Below are 19,308 nucleotides of genomic sequence, written 5' to 3'. Positions count from 1 at the left end.
CCTGCTCATACAACACTTGTGGTTTCAGCTGTCATTGAACTTTAGTACAATTTCAATATATAATCAAATTTGGAGAAAAAAAAGAAAAACACCTCAGACCAGTATCCTGTGTAAAATGACTGCAGGGGAATTTGGCAGCAGTAAAAATGAAGACAAAAGTCAATGTTATATTGCACTTCTTTTCCTTCATATTTGTTTTTAAATTCAGGTATAGTTGGGGAATTGTATATACTGAACCTTCTTTATATTTGTAATTATTAAAAACCAGATCTTAAGTTGTCATCAGAAGACTGTCCTTTCTAATAACGGTTAAAAACTACTGATATTCATATTTTTTTGGAATAAACTATTAAAAAAACATAATTGAGTCAAATCCTTACACTGGGTAACATGAATCCGCAGCAGAAAATAGTCCCCAAACAACTGCAGTATTAACATTTGATACGTTGCTCTCATCCTTGTGAAAAAAAAAGAAGTTATTTCACTTTAAGTGTCTAAAAATTAAACTCCATAACCTTCGCCCTCTCTCTCAAAATGAAGTAAAAAGTTTGACGCCAACAACCGAAACCACATTTGTACATTTCAGATATCACGATGCTCCATATGGTAACTGGGGACTCCCCCCCCCCAAAAAACGTGCATTCAGTAGTTCTGATGAATATAAGGCATTGTTACACTTATCAAGATTCAAGGGCGTTAGTTCAGATTGTGCAAATGCATCACATATTAGAGGAAAAAGGAACAGGATGAGGGAGACGAGAACGGCAAGTGAAAACTTGGTTTGTAGATACTCGCATCCTTTTGACGTATAAGCTGTAAACTTTTTCGTTGTTGTTTTGAGTGATTATTATACCGTTACGCTCCGACACATCAGCTGACCACATAATTCAACGAGGCGACGTCGTATAATCCTACGGGTGACAAAACGGTACTGTTTTCTTTGGCAGTAGTGGTTTTCTTTACAGCCATCGAAAAAGAAAAAAAAATGCACTTAACTATTTTTTTTTGTTTATTTTCACATTTTTTAGGCAAGTCACGGTCCCAGGTAGTACAACAGTTTAACTAATGCTGAGCTGAGCGAAGCCCATCAGTTTGACGTCGTCTGGTATTTCGGATCCCTCAGTTCCAGACGCCTGTGAAAAGGGAGGAGGGAAGAATAAAAAAGCAGTGAGGCGGTGACGAAGAAGACTCCGGACGTTACATGGAGGGTTTAAAATGTTGCAAAAGTAGGATATTTCTTTCCATCCATCCATCCATCCATCCATCCATTGTCTACCGCTTATCCTGTATTCAGGGTCACGGGGGGGCTGGAGCCAATCCCAGCTGTCATTGGGCGAAGGCAGGGTACACCCTGGACAGGACGCCAGTCTATCACAGGGCCGACATGTAGAGACAAACAACCATTCACGCTCACATTCACACCTACGGGCAATTTAGAGTCATCAATTAACCTATCCCCATCCTGCATGTCTTTGGACTGTGGGAGGAAGCCGGAGAACCCGGAGAGAACCCACGCTTACACGGGGAGAACATGCAAACTCCACACAGAAGGAACCCAGGCTGACCCGGGAATCGAACCCAGGACCCTCTTGCTGTGAGGCGAGAGTGCTACCCACTACACCACCGTGCAGCCCTTTTTTCTTTCCATATATTATATTTTTTTTCTTAAAACAGCCTGTTTTTTTTTAAACACACTAACGTTGAATGAACAACTACACAAAAAAAGAATATACTCTAATAGCTATCACAATGTGGTGTTTACTGAAAATGAATAAGATGATATAATAGTGTCTTTTTCAATCACAAAGGTCTCTTAACATAAACATTAGCTACTTTACGCTGCTCCATCGCTTCCCTCCACTACCGGTAACAACATTTCCAGTCAACAGTGATGGTTTGCAGATGAAGGTTTGGCACTCACCAGTTTGAAAGTGACATTTTTATTGGCTTGAGGCTCATCAACTATTTTCTGCAAATTTGCAGCAACTGTTAAAAAAAGAAAAGAAAAGAAGACAAGTGTTTCAGCCCGATGATGAAAACGTGTGATGTTCAGAAAGATGGAAAATGAGAGACTATTGTGAGGAAAACAAACTTCATATTGCGTGTCGAGGCCTTTTTCTCAAATCACTGACCTATTACTAAGTCCCTCCCGTCCACCAGGCCTGCTGACACCAGCTCCTGGGACACTCCATCTGCTGTGTCTGAAAAGTCAGAGCAGAACAAACCAGCTGTGACAGGTGGACCAAAACGTGCCTCCCTGGACTGCTTTATTCAGACCGAAAATGTGGCATCGGCGGCCAAGAAGTGGGCCATTTTTTAAACTACCTGGCGACACCAGCAAACACAGGCTGGGTTTTGATTAACAGAGAAACTCCACTCACCTCTGCCTGGCATGAACTCAAAGCGGATGTCATTTAGCTCCTTCTTTGAATTTCTGAAGAGAGACGAGAGCAGAGGAGTTAACATCATCAGACATCCATTCAACTGAAATTGCTGGTTTAATGAGGAAACATACCTGAGCCTTAATACCAAACTAATGGGGGCCTTGACATCCCCGGAGACAGCTTGCGCCTAGTCAAAGATAGAAGACATTTAAGTAGAAGGTTAATAAGCAGAAGGAAAAGAGACACATCCTGAGAGTGTGATGAAGCAGACTCACCTGTGAGGGAGCAGAAGCTACACCTGGTGTGGGAGATGTCGCCTGGGCAGTGGGTTGAGTGTTGACTGGTGTGGGCTGCAGTGGAACCTGACCTGCAGTCTGAGGTAGATCTGCCGGCCCTGCGGCCGCCGGCTGGGGTTGACTACTTAAAGGCTCAGGGGTCTGGAAAACCTGCAGGAGGAGGAGGTCCAACTGTATTTTCTCCACATTTTTCCACATTTTAATCCAATAATAGGGTTTTTTTTTTTTTAATTGGTCCAGAATTGAGTGAGAACACTGGACCTATTTATTTAGAAACTCACCTCTGAATTCTGCGATCCCTCCTTCACCCTCGGCGACTGTTCAAAACAAGAGGACAACACTCAGGGAAGGATATCAGTGCGATGGCTTTAAGCAAAGCAAAAAAAAAACAGCACGCATGGAGGCAAAGAACACACAGGAAGCAAGAGAGGTAAACAGATTAAATACGCGTTCCTGATTTATTGGTCCATTTAGTTTATCCTTTAAGGTGATGCCTCTAGAGTGAGTGCAGGGATATCACCTACTTCACTATCTGGTGCTGATATGGCTGGGCGATATCACTCTATGCTATTTAGGATGATAAGAGATAAATGTCAAGCAGTACACATTGCTACACTGTGTCTAGCAGGATAGCAATCCTTTTAATATCTCAGGATGTATTCAATTATTTAAAGCAATATAGCAAATCAATAACAAGGCCTGATTTATGGGAATACTGGATTGACAGCATTTTGCATGGATGTGATAAAAGTCCTGTGATTGTCGATTTATTTAATTAAATGGATCGGCAACAATTAAATTAAATTAAAAACAGCCTTTCTTATCCTATTCCTATTAATTTCACATTGATAGATTTTTTTTTTTTTTTTTTTTTTTACCATTTCTACATCGAGTTAAAATGCAAATTCTACAATTACAGTTTTAGTTTGAGCTTTAGAAAGCAGAGAAGCAGCAGGAAATCAAGAGAAAGTCACACTGTTATGGTCAAACTGCAAAATAAAATAAAAAACTAAATGTTTGAGCCAACTTCAAGGAAACGTAGGGAAGCCCTGGAGGCCCAAATGAAGACAAACTGACTTGACTGAGAGGACGTGATGTGGCTTCTGGCTGATCAGAAACCACATCAGCTCAGGACTCTGCAGTCAGACAAAGATTCAGACTGTATTCGTCCTAAATGCACAGACGGTTCACAGGTGCAGAGCCAGGGCCCTAAGGTCGCATGTTTTAGATTTTTATTGGAAGAAGAGACATCGTTTCATATTGGGAGAAGAAATGTGTGAAAAAATGTGTGAATAGTTGAGCTTTTCTAAGAATTGAAAGTTCAGTTTGCCAGCAAGCAGCCAGTGAAAAAGCCTCAAAGCAGATGTGGTCCAATTTTAATCCCTCGATGGTCATTAGTGCTCCGATTGAAAAATCATTTACAGGGCTGATAAGTAATTTGCCTTGTATTGATTAAATGTGATTTGGTCAGTATAAATAAAAAAAGTGATTTAGAAAGAGAAATGGAAATACAGATGGCTTCCAGGAAAGGTAACTCTCACTTCTTTGATTGAATAACCCTCAGAGTAACTTCTATAAAACGGGCGTCTGTGATGATTATTCACGCTGCACATATCTTGTTACGTGGAACTCCTTTCAGCTCCCTTCACATGAGACACCTCGCTGTTAAAAAAGCTCTAATCGGTCGTGACGAGGTTAACTTGTGGGGCAAATCTAACCTGCATGTGATCTGATGATCTTGGGAACTTTTCCTTTGGAAATTGCATAACGAGGCCTGGTAGTAAACTAGCTGTCTTCTGATCCGTTGGTGTAACGTTACATAACGCTAGAACAAAGTCACTACTATGGGGAGGATGGTTGTGTGTTGTATGTCTACAGCCCTCACTCCAACATCGAAGGTTATTCTCTCTTTCCTGCCCCTCTAGCTCTAACGCCTGCGGAGCGAGAGTCCTTCCTTGTTAGGGGAACGCCATCTGTATTGTGGTGCCACGTGAACAACCCTGGACGCAGGCAGCTCGAGTGGGTAGGAGAAGCGCACTTGTCGCCTGGTGGCACTAGCAGGCTTCACCTGCTGCTCCTTGGGCCGTCGGATAGAACATAACACACACACACGGGAGACTCAATAGACAGGCATGCCACAGCACAGACACATGACAATTTACACATCGTACAGCGAGTAAAAAGACAAGACGTGGATCGTGTGACGTGAGGAGGGGGGGGAAACGGGGAAGCTGTAGGTTCATCTCACCCGTAAGGCAGCGACGGCCGCTTTGCCTTCTTCGCTTTCTTCATCCAGCTCGTCGTCGCTCCATTCCCACTCGCCGTCCTCCGTTTTATGCAGCCGACCGCTGGAGCCGGGCACCCGACGTACCTGACGTACACGCACACCAGTGAGCTCGTCTTCTTCACGACAAAGCACATCAACGTAGATGGAAACATACGCCGTCTTACCCTTTTCGACCTCTCTGTTATTGTGGGCGCCCTCTGAAGCAACCGCTCATGTAAATACTCGTGGGTCTGCCATGAGAGGAAAGAAACACAGCTGTTACTCCAAAGTCTTGTATTATCCCAAAACTGAACTGTGACCCCTAATCTGCTTCGCCACACTGGCTTCCTGTCAAATGCAGAGTTTCAAATTCGAAATCCATCTAATTATTTCTTAAGCCCGACACGACTTGGCTCCACCGTATTCTGTACCAGTGACCCCATGCAGGTCCACCAGGCCTCTCAGGTCATCAACACAAGGGGCCCTGGTTGTGCTCGGCTCAAAGTGCACTGACCAAGCGTTTGCTGTCCTGTCTACCAACTTATGAGAGTCTCCCACTGATGGAAGTAAATGTTTTAGATCTCATCTCAAGCACTTTAATTAATGAAACTTTAATGATTGTTTGTCATCTTTCAATATTCATTCAAATACTTCTTACTGTTTTTGGTTTTGTAACCCTGGTTCGATGATACATAAATTATTATTATAAGGAATAAATAAATTATTGACAGGCCAGAGGTGCATCTGTTCTAAAATAATGCCAGGGTCTGCCCTCTGCTGCACATACAGAGTACTGCAGGTCTTGCCGCTGACCAGGGTCATGTACCAGGTTGCGTTCGGGCCGTGTGACATGCTGAGCCGGCACTCTCGTTGTTCCAGTTGGCAGGGAACCGGGCAGCCAGAAGCCCGAGGTAGACTGCATATCCCTGCTTTGTTAGAAGCGGCTCAGTGTGGTCAACGATGAGAGGAATGCAGCGACGGCCTCAGCTTGGGTCAAACACACTGATAAGCTGAGCCAAGTGAGACGCAGCGTTACTTACACAACCTCAGGGAGAGAAACCTTTCTGGTTCGTTGGATTGTTTTCATCTCTCTCTCTCTTTCCTACATTAAACCCCCCTTTCAATCATTCCAAAACGTCTGGAGCTCAAAAACAACAACAACCTGCAGCCATTAAGAGCAGTTTAATTTAAAACAGAGGCCATTAACTTCCAATCACTTCTCTACTCGTCAACCGACACAACTGCTGCCAAAACAAGGGGGGGATGATGCTGACTCACCGCGTAACTAATCGAGTCTGCGACCCCCGAGGGAACTCAAGCACCTACCTTTGCTTTCTGAAAGAATTTATGCTTCAACAACTCCGAGGATGTCGGCCTGAAAAACAGCAGAATGACAACACGTTGACTTCTGTTCGATTGAGCATTTATACTCCAAGGAATAGAAAAAAAGAAATGTGCAACATATGTTCAACAGAACCGGGGAAGCTCAGTGAAACAAAGGCGTGGTGGTCAGGACAATGAAAGCAATTAAACGTCCAATACTGCAAACCTTTTCTCCGGGTCCTTCTGTAGACACATGGAGATCATCTTCCTGAAGGACTTGCCGTATTTCTTCACCATCTCCTTGTCTGTGATGCCGGTCTCCAGGCCTGGGGGGTCATTCTGCAGTGTCAGCATCAAGACCTGAAGACACCAAAAATACACTTTTACTCCACTATCACAAGGGCACAAAACTTTGGTATTTCATCCACATTTGCTCTACGTAAAGTGAGGTCTCTCACCTTCATTGGCGGGTATTTGTGATAAGGTGCGGCGCCGGTGGCGAGCTCGATGGCCGTGATCCCAAAACTCCAAATATCTGCTTTGAAATCATAACCCCTCACCTGTGGAGGCAGAATCATCAATCATCTTTATCTTGTCATGGCATGCGAGCCACGTATTTAAAATATCAATAAAACTGAGTTCTGGGAGAAAATTGGTTCACTCTCAGAGTATTGCAGCAAAAAGCCAGACAGTTCCTGGGATGGAAATGGGCTCATTTTCAGCATTTAAAGTCACACGTAATCAGCAGGTTCAGGCGCCAGAGTGTTAATGCATCGTGGCTGAGTGCTTAACCACAGGAGACGTGATGAAATGTGGCTAGAAGCTTCTGATTTATACTCTAGTGAGTAAAAAAGAAAACTGCTTTGTGACATTCACTGCCAATTTATGTTGAGTGTCTGTTTTTCTGCTGCTAAGATAAAGCTGTTTTCTTCTTGGCGTCGCACGCTAAAGATGACCAACCTGTTCCATGACCTCCGGGGCCATCCAGCATGGCGTTCCCACAAACGTCTTGCGCACTTTATTTCGAGTGATGTCACCACCCGTGGCGAGAAAGGCACTGACGCCAAAGTCTGAAGGAGGAGACAAGACATCGCACACACACAGAAATCCAGGCAGTTGGTCAATAAAAGGTCTCGTTGAGACGTTTATTGTCCTCCTGAATGTTCCACAACATGTCCTCTCATCTGTTCACGACTAATCCCTCACTAGTGACAGTTGCTGAAATGTGGTGTTGCAGGTGGCTACATACCTGCAATCTGCACTGATCCGTCATCCCCGAGGAGAATGTTGCCAGCCTTCAGATCTCTGAGACAGACGAGACAAGAATGTGCCGTTAAATAAACGCCTCTCTCAACAAGCTGTCACAAATAAAGTCAGGTGGATCAAACAGTTTAGTTCTACCTCAGTCAATGCAAGCTTAGGGTCTCTTCTTTCCTTGCTCACTGAAACAGTGCCATAAAAAAAGCAGATTTTTTTTTTTTTTTGCAGTTAATTTGTTCATCCCTGTTCAGCCTCCCCTGGTGGTGATTAGAGGATTCAGCAGGGACGGCTGTCTGGCTGCCTGTCTGCTATCCTTACTCGCACAAACGCACACAATTGCACGGAATGAATAGTGCCATCGCACCAGCCAGACCGTCGTCATAGCAACAGACTTTCAGAGATGAAGTGGGAAGGGTTCAAGTGATGGACGAGGAAATACAAAAGTAAGGATGACAGCGATGTCACGGTGGACATCGGTCAGCTCTTTGTGCCGTCCAGGCCTTCAGGAAGTAAAAGGACATTTTAAAAGAGAATAATGGCTGACGGGATAAAGGACGCCAAAGTGGTACATCCCTAGAACACCACCTGAAACAACTTCTAAAGGATGTCATACGACACACCACCCTGAGACAGATGTTAAAACTGTACCGACAGGCAGACAAATTATTCAAAAGCGATGTGGGCTCAAGAACAGAGCAGTTCCCCTCGCTTCCAGGTGGGGGCACTGGAGTAAAAAGCTTGCAGCTCTCGCTGGGAGATAAATGCTGCGGGGTCTTTCCAACAAATTGGTCCTGGTTTGGAGATGAGACATGACTCAACTTCCATGAAACAAAGGCTCAGTTTACCACTCGCTCCTCCGTGCTGCAGAGATAATTGTGGACAGATTGTTGCGCTGCTCTGACAGTTATACTGCCGAATCCTCCCACTGGATCACCATAAAAGAGATCACCTGGGCTCCTGAACTTATTCTGAGGGTTTGCAGCAAAAATGTAGAGGAGGTGAAGTGTGCAGAAAAATCTTTACAAGCATCAGTGTCGGCAGTAACTCAGTCCGTGTGGGACTTGGCTTGGGACCCGGAGGGTTGAGGAGCTGTGTACATGTGTGACAATAAAAGTTGATTTACGTTAGATTACATATTATGGCAACTGTGGTTTATGATAGAGTCATCAAAACATATTTTAAAGTTGTTAAATTAATGAATTAGTGAATGTTTTTTGTTTTATACACCACATCAACATGAGTTTTTACTGCCATAGTGTCCTCTATGGCAGTAAAAGATCTATTATAACTAATCTCTGACAAACAATACGCTAATATTACTTTAAAGTAAATCTTCGATTAAAAAAAAGAAAGAAAAAAAACCCCCACAAAGCAGCATCCCTCACAAAGAGTGATCAAGGCGATCCGATTGTGTCCCCTCGGCATCGTTCAAGAAGCGTGAAGGCTTTGGTTCACTGCAGCACATTGTAATGCTCTGAGAAAAAGGCTGCAGAGTGCAGACAGTCATTAACATTCACAGGAGAGGAAGAGGAGGAGGGAGGAGGAGGAGGAGGATGTGGTGACACGATGCACCATGCAAGTTCAAAGAAATACTGTAGCAGCCTGCAGTTTAAGTCCTAACTCCTACGAGTGATCCATCCAAATCTTACAATAGTCGGTGGGAATAAGCCAGAAGAACACCCCACATTCTATGCTTGTAAAAATCCCATTAAATCCTATCAAAAGAGTATCCAGAAACTATAAGGTGTTATGCCACCGAAGAATATACAAGATTAACAAGATATGTGTGCGGTCTCCTCATATTTATGACCTGCTGAAATGATAGCCAGCCAGTAGCCAGGTGGGAACGGCCATGAAACCGTCAAGAAGATTGATGGTTCTCATCTGGCAGCTCCCGCACCTTGCAGCTCGACCGGGTCACCTCCTGTGACATCACATCCTGGTGCCAGGCTCACAGTGCCCCTAACAGGGCTCTGAAAGAGGGGTTATTAAAGGCCCAGCCCCTGTGGGTACCTCCCCCTCTTTTAACCACAGAAAAATCTTCCCTTTGCTTCCTCCATTTTAATTGCGTTCTCCGTACTGCTGAATTTCATTCTCTCTGTTTTTTTTTTCCCCCAAATGAATTTTTATTTCTTATTTTGTCCTTTAATCCACAGCGTGAGAGTCTCCCAGATGTTCCCAGAGGCAGCATAACTACCGCCATTACCTGATCCATTACAAAAACCGCGTACCGAATAATTTGCCAGACGGAGACCTCCCATGAACCCTCACGAGACGTGAGGTTTCAGAGACGAGTAAGGCAAAGAGCTCCCAGGGCTCTCCTATAATAACTAGCAGGCTTATTTTCGAAGATTCAACTGACAAAGTCTAGGCTATCCCTCTTTTATCGCACGCACTGGCGTCTACCTGCTGCTTATGCGTGAAGACAAAGTGTCACCTTGGAACCGCCGACTATTCCGAGCTGCTGTGAGTGTGGAGGTGGAGCAGTTCACCGCCTCGTGGTAAATGTCTGGTTGAGGCTACAGCCCGAGCCACAGGACTCTAATTGCTTTTCTGCTGTCTCGTCCTGGACGGAACATCTCATGTGACACGTCGCCTCCTTCTCCCTCCCTCGGCCCTCTCCATCACCCTTGCCCCCTGGGGCTCTGACTCATATGATCCGGCTTACGCGGGAGGGACGAGCACGCCGACGTGCACACGTTTACATCGCGCTATCGCCTCTCCACTCTCGTCTCGTCAATGATTTGCAGGGCTAAAGGGGGATTAAATCACAATTTCTTTTTTCACGAGTCACACCTCGGAGCCTGGGGTGGCTGGAAGTGATGAATGAATGATCTATTAATGATGTCTCCTCAGACAGGGCAACGAGTCGAACGGAGGAAAAACATTTCCGTCTCTCTGGCACGGGCCGATAACCCTGTCACAGCTCTGCTGAAAGCAGATACTTCAATGCTGCAGCAGAGGTAAACCGCAGCGGGGGGTTCCTTTTAATTAACACAGTCAATTAACCAGTGTTATTCCGCACTCTCACTACAGTTTCTATAGGATACAGCCGTTATCTAACGAAGAGATTAATGAGTTGATGCCTCATGGTCAAAGTCTTCAATCAAGCCTCTCTCTCTCCGTTTCTCTGCTGGCATGCTACTCTGAAAGACGCTGAGCACTTAACCAAGCTATGCATTATTTACACATGTAGCCTGTCTGGGTGCTATACGTGTGCCCGTGGGAGAAAAAGTGAGTGATGAATATTAAAAACACAGTGTGTGTGTGGACTGGGCTCATTGTAACAGCTTGAGAGCAAGGACTTAGCCAGGTCTTGAACTGGCTTAGAAAGAGAGCTTTCGAGATTTAATTTCCTGTGGCACGCAAATCTGCCGCTCACACATTCCATATTCATATTACAGCCCTTAAAAGATGTTATCAGCCCGGATGTCCCAGTCTATTTACAGATTTCATGCAGCGACTTGAAGTCGTTTCATTAAAACACTTCATTTGTGCAGCTTTAAAACGAAAAGATAGATATCAAGTTGAATTTTTATCCATTCATAACCATACTTAGATGGTAGGCCATAATAAACAAATCAATACTGCTTGTTCTTTCTCCTTCTGGAACAGATGTCACAGTCCCATCAGGGGACGTATACTGCCTCATCTTCATCCGGAGCCAAATAAACAAGCCTGACCTTTAGGAGGGAACGTGGCCGTCTTAAGATGCCATTTCCTTGGTTCAGTCATCAGAACACCAATCACTTCCATGTAATAACTTCACAGTACTAAGACCATTAATTTATCTTTAATATGTTTTTGACAATCTGACAAGATCACTGAAAAATGGAAGTATGAAGGCAGCAACCACATAATGATAAATGATACAATTAGTGACGGTTAAGTAAATTCTTGAACCCATTTGCATGAGCTGGATTTAAATGTTTAAGATGCCTCCATATGTTTTAATATGAAATATTCATATTAAATCTGTGTCTGAATAACATTTTATTATGTAGTCAAAATGTTTTTACTAATTATATTTTACAACCCAAAAATGCATCTCATGTACAACAATCTGTCCTATAGAGGGAGTCTGTATGCTGGAGACATGAAGCACTGAGTTTACATCTGAATGACCTTTTAAATGCAGCATCACGTTGTGTTTAATGTACACAGCATGTAAACAGAGAATGTAATGCCAGGGTGTCAAACTCATTTTACTTGATGGGCCACACACACAGATTTCAAGTGGGCCGGACCAGAAAAACCAATGCATAATAACCTATAATTTACTTCCAATTTGTGTGAAGATCTGTAAGTACATTTTGAAACAAACCGCAGTCTTCATCATCTGGTGTTTAATTACAAACAGTCAATTTATCTTCTCTGTTCTGTTGTCCTCAAAAGCTCTTGTATTTCTCTGCATTTTGTGTCTGACAGAGGCATTAAATATGATATTCCTTGCGCTGAAACGTGCTGTGAACTCAACACACAAAGTCATCTAGAGTTTGATTTAATGGAATAGATCAGCCCCAATGTCACCGATGACACATCCAGCTATTTAAGTCCGTATCGGCCCAATATACCTGTTGGTTCATCCCTACAAAACCATGTCAACACGGGCATAAATGGACACAGACTCCACCATAATGTCCTGTGTAGTCAAGGTGGGGGAATATAATATTAATAAAACAGAGAACAGACATTTTCTGCATCATAAACCTTCCAAGGTGAAGTCTGATAACGCCTCAACGCTTAGTGGTATAAAGGCCTGCGTCACTTTTATTACAGTAGCAGAGAGCGGGGGGGAGTCTCATTACCTGTGGATCTGTCCGTTCTTGTGGAGATACTCCAGGCCTTCGAGCACATCTTTCAACACCGTGGCTATGCTGGCCTCGTCCAGGACGCCCGTCTTGTGTTCACCTCGTGAGATGATGTGCTTGATGACGTCCAGCACGGAGCCTGGGATAATAAAGAACAGGACAGCGGTTGATAAAAAAGACAGAGGGAGAAAGGAAAACCATCCATCAGTCAACCTGGATAAATACATTTGTGGTCCGGCATCAATGAGAAACCTCGAAGCTATATCATTTATTAAACCTACTCTAAACGTATTTATGAAAACACTCACTTCCTGGTAGATTGGCAGACATTCAGTCAACATGATTCACGTATAATCTTATATTGTTTGGATAAATTAGATTGTGGGTACACAAAGACCTCCCCCCCAGTTCCAGTAAGATGGGTTTTATTGAAGGAAAAAACACTAGATTTAGCTGCGCTAAGACAAAAGCACTTTAACCGTAAACATAACCATGACCTTTTAATTTGACCATGGCAAAACAATCAATGGTGGAGGGAGAGAGAGATCCGGTCATTCATCACCGTGTATCCTTTAAAGGGTAATTCCTCAGTTTTAAAGAATTGATGTTCTTGGATATAAAAAATAAAGTAAGCATCTACGAACACAGACAACTGTCTGCAACAAGACTCAAATGTATGATGTCACTCATTAGGAGGCTTTTTTATTACACTTCCATTGACATCCAAGTCACTTTCATGTGGATGCTGAGCTGGTAATCAGTCATTACTCGGAGAGCAGCTCCAGGATCTTACTCTCGATGACAACATCCTAACCGTCTGACTGAGCGACACAGTCGGAGAAATAATATACTGTATGTGAAGTCTATTTCAGGCCGCATGTAACTCTAATGTCGTTTGGAATTGGCTGGCTACGAGTGTGCATGTTCACGCTGGAGGGTCACAAGTTCATCTGTTGCTTCATCTTCAGTTCAACGGAGGCAGCTCTGCTCGCTGACCTGGCAGGTCACCGTGTGGCTCCCGCTCAATAAAAGGATGTCTTTGGGAAAGAGGTTGGGCATTTGCATTGGGCATGACAGAAAATTGGGGATCGGGACAAAGCTGAGAAGCAGTGCCGCTTTCCTGACGAGCTGTATTGTGCTGCAGCGATACACAAAACACACTGTCTGTGTCCCTCCCTTCACACAACCTCAGCCAGCAGCACTTCCAAACAAAACGCTGAAAATGGCCTTTTCAAGGTCCTGAAAGACTGTCCATGATACAATCCCGGGGCTAAATTGATAGTGTTTTAGGAACGGTGCCCGGCTAGGGGTGTAAAGACATCCATTTGCACAATCACTTCAGGACGTCCTCGCCCGCAGCACTCAGTCCAGCTCAGCATTACCCAGAGGAGCCGACCATGACGGGCCACCGGGACTAGACGGTGTTATTGCAGCGAGTCTTCCAGCGAGGGAGGGGGAGAGAGAGAGAGACGGTGGGTTCAACGGGTTCTTCCTGCAGTGATGGTGCACGGCTGAAAATGTGATTCAGCAGCGAGGACCCATTCAAAAGGGAGGATGAGCAAAGACGGGAAACGTGTGTGAGATAGTGTACATGTGAGGAGTGGAGAGTGCAGCCTGGCATCTCTGATGTGACAGCTCTTTGAAGCTCATTGAGAAAAGGCAGTCGGTTTTTTTTTTTTTTTCGTCCTCTGTTCTCCACATGCGGTTCCCCTCCTCTCTCAATGCTTCTGCACTCAAGTCTGATGTTCGTCTCCTTGTCTGAAACAGTGGGAGGGAGGAGAGGAAATGACAAGATGTGACAGGTGACGATGGGAAAGGTCCTGAGGGAAGGAGGGGAAGTGGATTGAGTCACATCCAAGGGAGAGGAGAAGTAGTCCGAGTCCAGATCTGAGGCCCATCGGCTTGGTGCATCACCTTGCGGGCTAAATATCTGACCTGTTGGGGAGCGACAGCCAATAAGAGCGCAAGACACATGTTGAGGGAAAACTATGGGGAGGGGTCAGCTACTGATCATTAAAAAAAACTGAGGAATTCTGCACCAACAGCTAAATTAGAGCACTTTATCTTACAAGAGGAAGCAATGTTTTCTAACTATCTTAAAAAAAAACATTATATTTTGTTGAAATGTTATCCATCCAGTTTATGATTAGACATTTTCATGATGACAAAATGTGCTGAGATCATAAATTGTAAAATTAAGACTGAAAACACAGAATTAAGGGAAAATATAAAACATAATCTGGAACAAAATAAAACAATGATGATCCAACAAATTAAAATTGGATGAGAAATTGTGCTTTATCTCTACACATTCAAACAAATAAGTTTGACATGCTTATTTGCTTTCTTGCCACGAGTTAGAAGAGATGAGTGATACTGCTGCGTCTAAAGCAAGACAAATAGGGTAGAGCTAATTTTACAGACAAGGCTCCTTTAAGCTGAGGTGGCACATTTCTAAGTGCACACACACACACACACTAACACACACCACATGATGTAAGCTTTGGGGAAATCACTAAATGCCAGCCTTGTCAGCCTCTTTCAAATTCGTCTGATTGAACTCTTCATGCCTCATTAGCTTGTTTCAACAAGCTGACATTGACTGACAGGTTAGCAATCCGAAAGGTTCCTTCTGCATGGGAAAGACTGCGGCGTCCAAGACAAATGACACCTGTTGGCCCGGTTTGAAACGGTGCCTGTCCAAACCCCCGGAGGAAGACTTTATACAAATCACAGGGGATGAATTAAGTCTCGACAGTGCGGTTCTCTGTAGAGCTTGCAGAAAACTCAGGGAAAATGCCAAATCATGCTCTCAGTTGCATGCTGGGATTAGTCAAATCTCGCTCTCTGGATTTAATGTAAGAAGGGTAAAGGTGTAACTTCATCCGGCAGTATTTCCGTTGTCCTGCTCGGAGCTGGAGGGGTGAGACTGAACGGGAGGATGAGAGAGTAAAAAGGGGGGAGGAGGAGGGAAGTGGGCGAAGGAGACGGTGCCAACTGGGCTATAAACCGACGGGGAATACCAAGCAGAAGTGTGAGGGGGAGGGCGGGGCATGGGAGGGGCTGTGGAGAGGCATGAGTGGTGCAGGAACGAGGCGTAGAAGAGAGTACTGGCAGACTGAAAGATGCCTCCATTAAAACTTTTGCTGCAAACAAAGGAAGTTTTTCACGCTAATATTTCATTGTCTTAATTCTATGAGCCTAAACTCTCCATCAAAGCTCTTTGTCAGCATCCTGGCAACAGTTGGGGGACCACGTCATGATGTGACATATCAACCCCGGCTGCAAACATGAAAAATGTCTCTTCATATGCTAAATTGAACCAGTCGATAACAATCTGCCTCTCGCCGGATTCCACTCTGAGTGGCATTTCGGCTGCATATTAATCTCCTGGGAACGAATCCCACTGTTTGCTTTGGCATGACTCCTATTCTAGTCCCAGTGGGTTTCAGTGGATGTCTCTCCGATGTGTGCTCAAGTCGGCGACTGGTTATGCGGCGCTCTAACGACGTGAAGTTGTTCGCATCACCTTCCAGAACAGGAATTTCCTGAAGAGTCGTACGACGATAAAAGGTCAGCTCTACAGGTTTGGCCTTGAATGGATTTGCCAGAGAGGAGTCTTGACTGAAGATTAGACCTTTTGGAGCTCTGCTCATTCGGATGGACAACATATGACATAAAGTCTTAAATAGGACAAGGGATGGACATACCTAAGGGGCGTTGACATTCATTAACCATTTGCAAACGCGGTTCGAGAGTTCAATGGTGTCAAATGACAGGAAGACTGTTAACGGATCGTCAAATACGTTTAGGGGGCTTTCACACCTGTAGTTCAGTTAATATGGTCCGGCCCAAGGAGAAAATATGCCTTAATCCTTCAGATTTATGTTCTTTGGTTATACATGGAATTATACAGATCAATTATAAGATCACTGCCTGTATATCTTTCACAATCAGCACATGGAAACAGTATATTCGTAGTTAAATTGTAGTTATTCTGTAAAAGACTAAGCTCTCCATGCATCTGGTCCAAATGTGAACATGTTGCTGAGCCCATGTGATCTAGTACTATATGGTCTAACCACATTCCCTCTATTCTCTAAGGAATGAGACCTGTACAGTAGGAATGTACAGTGCTGCTCCCACAATAAAGCACTTTACAAACACTGCTGGTATAAAAACATGCCAGGGTTTTGTCAGATCAACTGTGAAGCTGTTAACAGTCTTTCAATAGGAGAAGACAGGATGGAGTCGGGAGGGTGGAGGGTTTTCTTCCGCTCCACCAAGCTGGAGGATCAGACAGCGGTTGGCCTTCCCCTGGGCTGGTACGCTCTGCCCTGTGGAGTGATGTCCTATAAACCCGACCTTATTTGAGGTCTGTCTCCACGGCAGACGTCGCCCCGGCCAGTATTTTAATTACGCCGCACAATAAAACTCCACATCAAGGGGTTCCTCTGTTTAACTAGGATAAGGGGCACGAGAGAGGCCATCTTAAGTGGTGTCAGCTCCCGCTGTGAGGCTGGCCGTCTGCTCGAGCGTCGCTTGGCGGGCACGGTGCCCCCAGGCCCAGCTGCGGGGCGGCTGCCAAGCAGCTCGCGGCTCGAGTGTATCCGAGGGAGCCAGGAATGCCACCTGGGCACTATCCGTTACAGTAGGGGAGCGAGGGAGGGTAGAAACGGAGTGTAAATGTTTAGCGTGTGGATGCATCCGTGCACGCTTGTGCTTCTCTAATGAAGTGTGCGAGACTTAAAGCAGGATTCACAGGAAAAACAAGTGGACATGTTTGAACAGAAGACCATTACTCTTATCAGACCTTTTCATGACCTCTGAAGACGGCGCTTTTTGCTTGTGAAATGTTACAGGACACCTTCATCTTCAGTAAAAGCTCTTCTCCCTCACAAGCTGATCCAGAACCATAAAAAAAAGCAGATGCATGTGTTGCATTTTGAGGTCTTTCTCCCCATGGTGGCCTCCTCTTCATGCTCCTCTCTCTAGATAATTGCAGCGCTGCCATATGGGTGCCATGACGCCGGCCTGCGGGCTGTTATTAGCTCTGCCCCGTCATTAGCTCCTGCACTGTTACGGAGTTAAAGCCCGGAAAGAGCTGCAGCTCACATGGGACACAATGAAGATCAGCGCTGTCACATTCCCTACAATCACTGGCAGTAAGTAGACCCACGCTTCCTACTGTCCCTCTCTCATCGTGAGGGGGCCCTGCCAAGCCAAATACATGTGTTCAGCTACAATACAAAAATAACAAATGATATTCCAGGATCTAGACATTCAGAATGACAGGGAAGACAGTCAAGGGCAGTGTCATAAAAGACTGGACAGATGATGGAAGAACAAAGCCTTGGAAGACATGTGCACTTACCACCACTGAGCAGCTTCATGACCAGCCACAGCTCATCCTTTACCACGAATGAGGTGTAGTAAGACACGATGTTGGGGTGGTGGCACTGGCTCATGGCCTGAATCTCTTTCTGTTAGAGGAAGAAACAAACAAGACAACATTGCGCTAAGCATTCAGATGATCTAATGACTGGCTGTTTATGTGCTATCGACCTGACAGAGCTGATGAAATGACAAAGTGTCAGATTACATCGTTTGGTTGCAAATGGATTAACGTTGTATATTAGAAGCCAATGCATTTAATGGCTTTTATTATTAGTTCCACTCCTGAAGCAGCAAGCAAACAACTCTATTTAGAGCTGTTAACAGTCGTGGTGGTGGTGAAATGATGACCCATGAAACACACAATACAGGTTACCTTTCCTTACGTTTTCATCCAAGACAGATATTGCCTCGTATCTAACTATTCTCATTTGGCTCCCACAAAAAGTCACATGGAAAGTCTGGAGGGAATAAACTGAACGCAGTCACAATAAACACCTTTGCCTTTAATGCTGCAGCTTTTCTTGAAATTTAGTGGGATACTCATAATGACGTCAGTAGCCAGAAGAGAAATGAGCTAGGTCAATATAGTGCATACCTATGCAGAAGCGAGAAAACAGTCGTTACTCAGCCCCTTACACAGCTGTAAGCTCTCTTTCTGTGTGTGTGTGTGTGTGTGTGTGTGTGTGTGTGTGTGTGTGTGTGTGTGTGTGTGTGTGTGTGTGTGTGTGTGTGCGTGTGTGTGTGTGTGTGTGTGTGAGAGAGAGTTTGGAAAGCAGGAGAGCTGAGGTAACGCTGAAGTCTAATCCATCACTTCAGAAACAGTCCTGGAGTCATTTGGGGATAGACAGGCTTCCGAAGAAAAAGAAACTCCAGCTGACTTCAGACTGTTTTTCACAGGCTTTGCTGCGGGTTTTTGCACTTACTTGACGAATAACTGAACCGGAGCTTTGTGCTAATGAGATAATTACAATACAGTAATATCAAAGCCATGTAGGATGTGCAGTGATATAAAAATTGAGGATGCAAAACATTGAGAATTGTTTATCAATCAAATTGTTGGCAGGTGAGTCATAATTAAATCAGATCATGAAGCCAGAGAAGATTCACACCACAAATAAATATTTAGATGTTTTTACATTTAAAAGAAAGTTTTTGAGAAAATAAAATAAACAGAGTTAATATACGGCCAGCTATTGACTGTCAGTTACTGTCAGAGAGGATTTTGACCGGGTGCAAATGTAAATTCTAACAAGCAGCAAGTGGCTTGGCCAGTTTGCTGACGCACGGAGCAGGTTAGAGCATCTTCCTTGGGAAAAACATTCTGAAAGAAAGAGTTGTAAGAATGTCAAATTAACCCTCGAAGCGATGCCGAAGAGGTGCCAGATCTGCAGAGTCTCTGTACTCCGAGGTGAAATCAATATCGACAGGTTTCACCACAAACAACCATATTTCCCCACATTATTTAAACCAGCTACTGAGTGTGTTGCACCGTGACCGGTGTGCCACAAGTCTGTCCACGGAGGAGCTTTAACACTCCAACTTAAAACATTTGTTCAAGGCATTAATCAATA

At 44.4% G+C, this 19,308-nt stretch overlaps 1 protein-coding gene across 4 annotated transcripts in view; it reads right to left on the bottom strand.

Moving 5' to 3' along the window:
* Positions 1 to 996: 996 nt before the first annotated feature.
* Positions 997 to 19,308, bottom strand: part of oxsr1b (oxidative stress responsive kinase 1b) — a 30,557-nt gene continuing 12,245 nt past the window's right edge. For 2 of the 4 annotated variants that reach the window (XM_084033182.1, XM_084033185.1), the window contains exons 3-19: positions 17,715 to 17,823; positions 12,338 to 12,479; positions 7,519 to 7,574; positions 7,230 to 7,339; positions 6,728 to 6,829; positions 6,496 to 6,629; positions 6,273 to 6,321; positions 5,132 to 5,197; positions 4,929 to 5,051; positions 4,680 to 4,757; positions 2,962 to 2,997; positions 2,660 to 2,830; positions 2,516 to 2,571; positions 2,382 to 2,434; positions 2,133 to 2,201; positions 1,922 to 1,986; positions 997 to 1,133 (exon numbers count right to left, since the gene is read on the bottom strand). In XM_084033182.1, coding sequence (XP_083889308.1) covers positions 1,059 to 1,133; positions 1,922 to 1,986; positions 2,133 to 2,201; positions 2,382 to 2,434; positions 2,516 to 2,571; positions 2,660 to 2,830; positions 2,962 to 2,997; positions 4,680 to 4,757; positions 4,929 to 5,051; positions 5,132 to 5,197; positions 6,273 to 6,321; positions 6,496 to 6,629; positions 6,728 to 6,829; positions 7,230 to 7,339; positions 7,519 to 7,574; positions 12,338 to 12,479; positions 17,715 to 17,823 — 1,494 coding nt within the window. In that variant the 3' untranslated portion in view covers positions 997 to 1,058. The remainder of the gene's footprint in view (positions 1,134 to 1,921; positions 1,987 to 2,132; positions 2,202 to 2,381; positions 2,435 to 2,515; positions 2,572 to 2,659; positions 2,831 to 2,961; positions 2,998 to 4,679; positions 4,758 to 4,928; positions 5,052 to 5,131; positions 5,198 to 6,272; positions 6,322 to 6,495; positions 6,630 to 6,727; positions 6,830 to 7,229; positions 7,340 to 7,518; positions 7,575 to 12,337; positions 12,480 to 17,714; positions 17,824 to 19,308) is intronic. The other 2 variants (XM_084033183.1, XM_084033184.1) reach the window with 2 other exon arrangements.

The sequence above is a fragment of the Eutrigla gurnardus genome (assembly GCF_963514095.1).
Source record: "Eutrigla gurnardus genome assembly, chromosome: 18".
Classification (NCBI taxonomy): Eukaryota; Metazoa; Chordata; class Actinopteri; order Perciformes; family Triglidae; genus Eutrigla; species Eutrigla gurnardus.
Note: the sequence above shows the minus strand (reverse complement) of the source record. Positions and strands in the feature narration are given on the sequence as shown.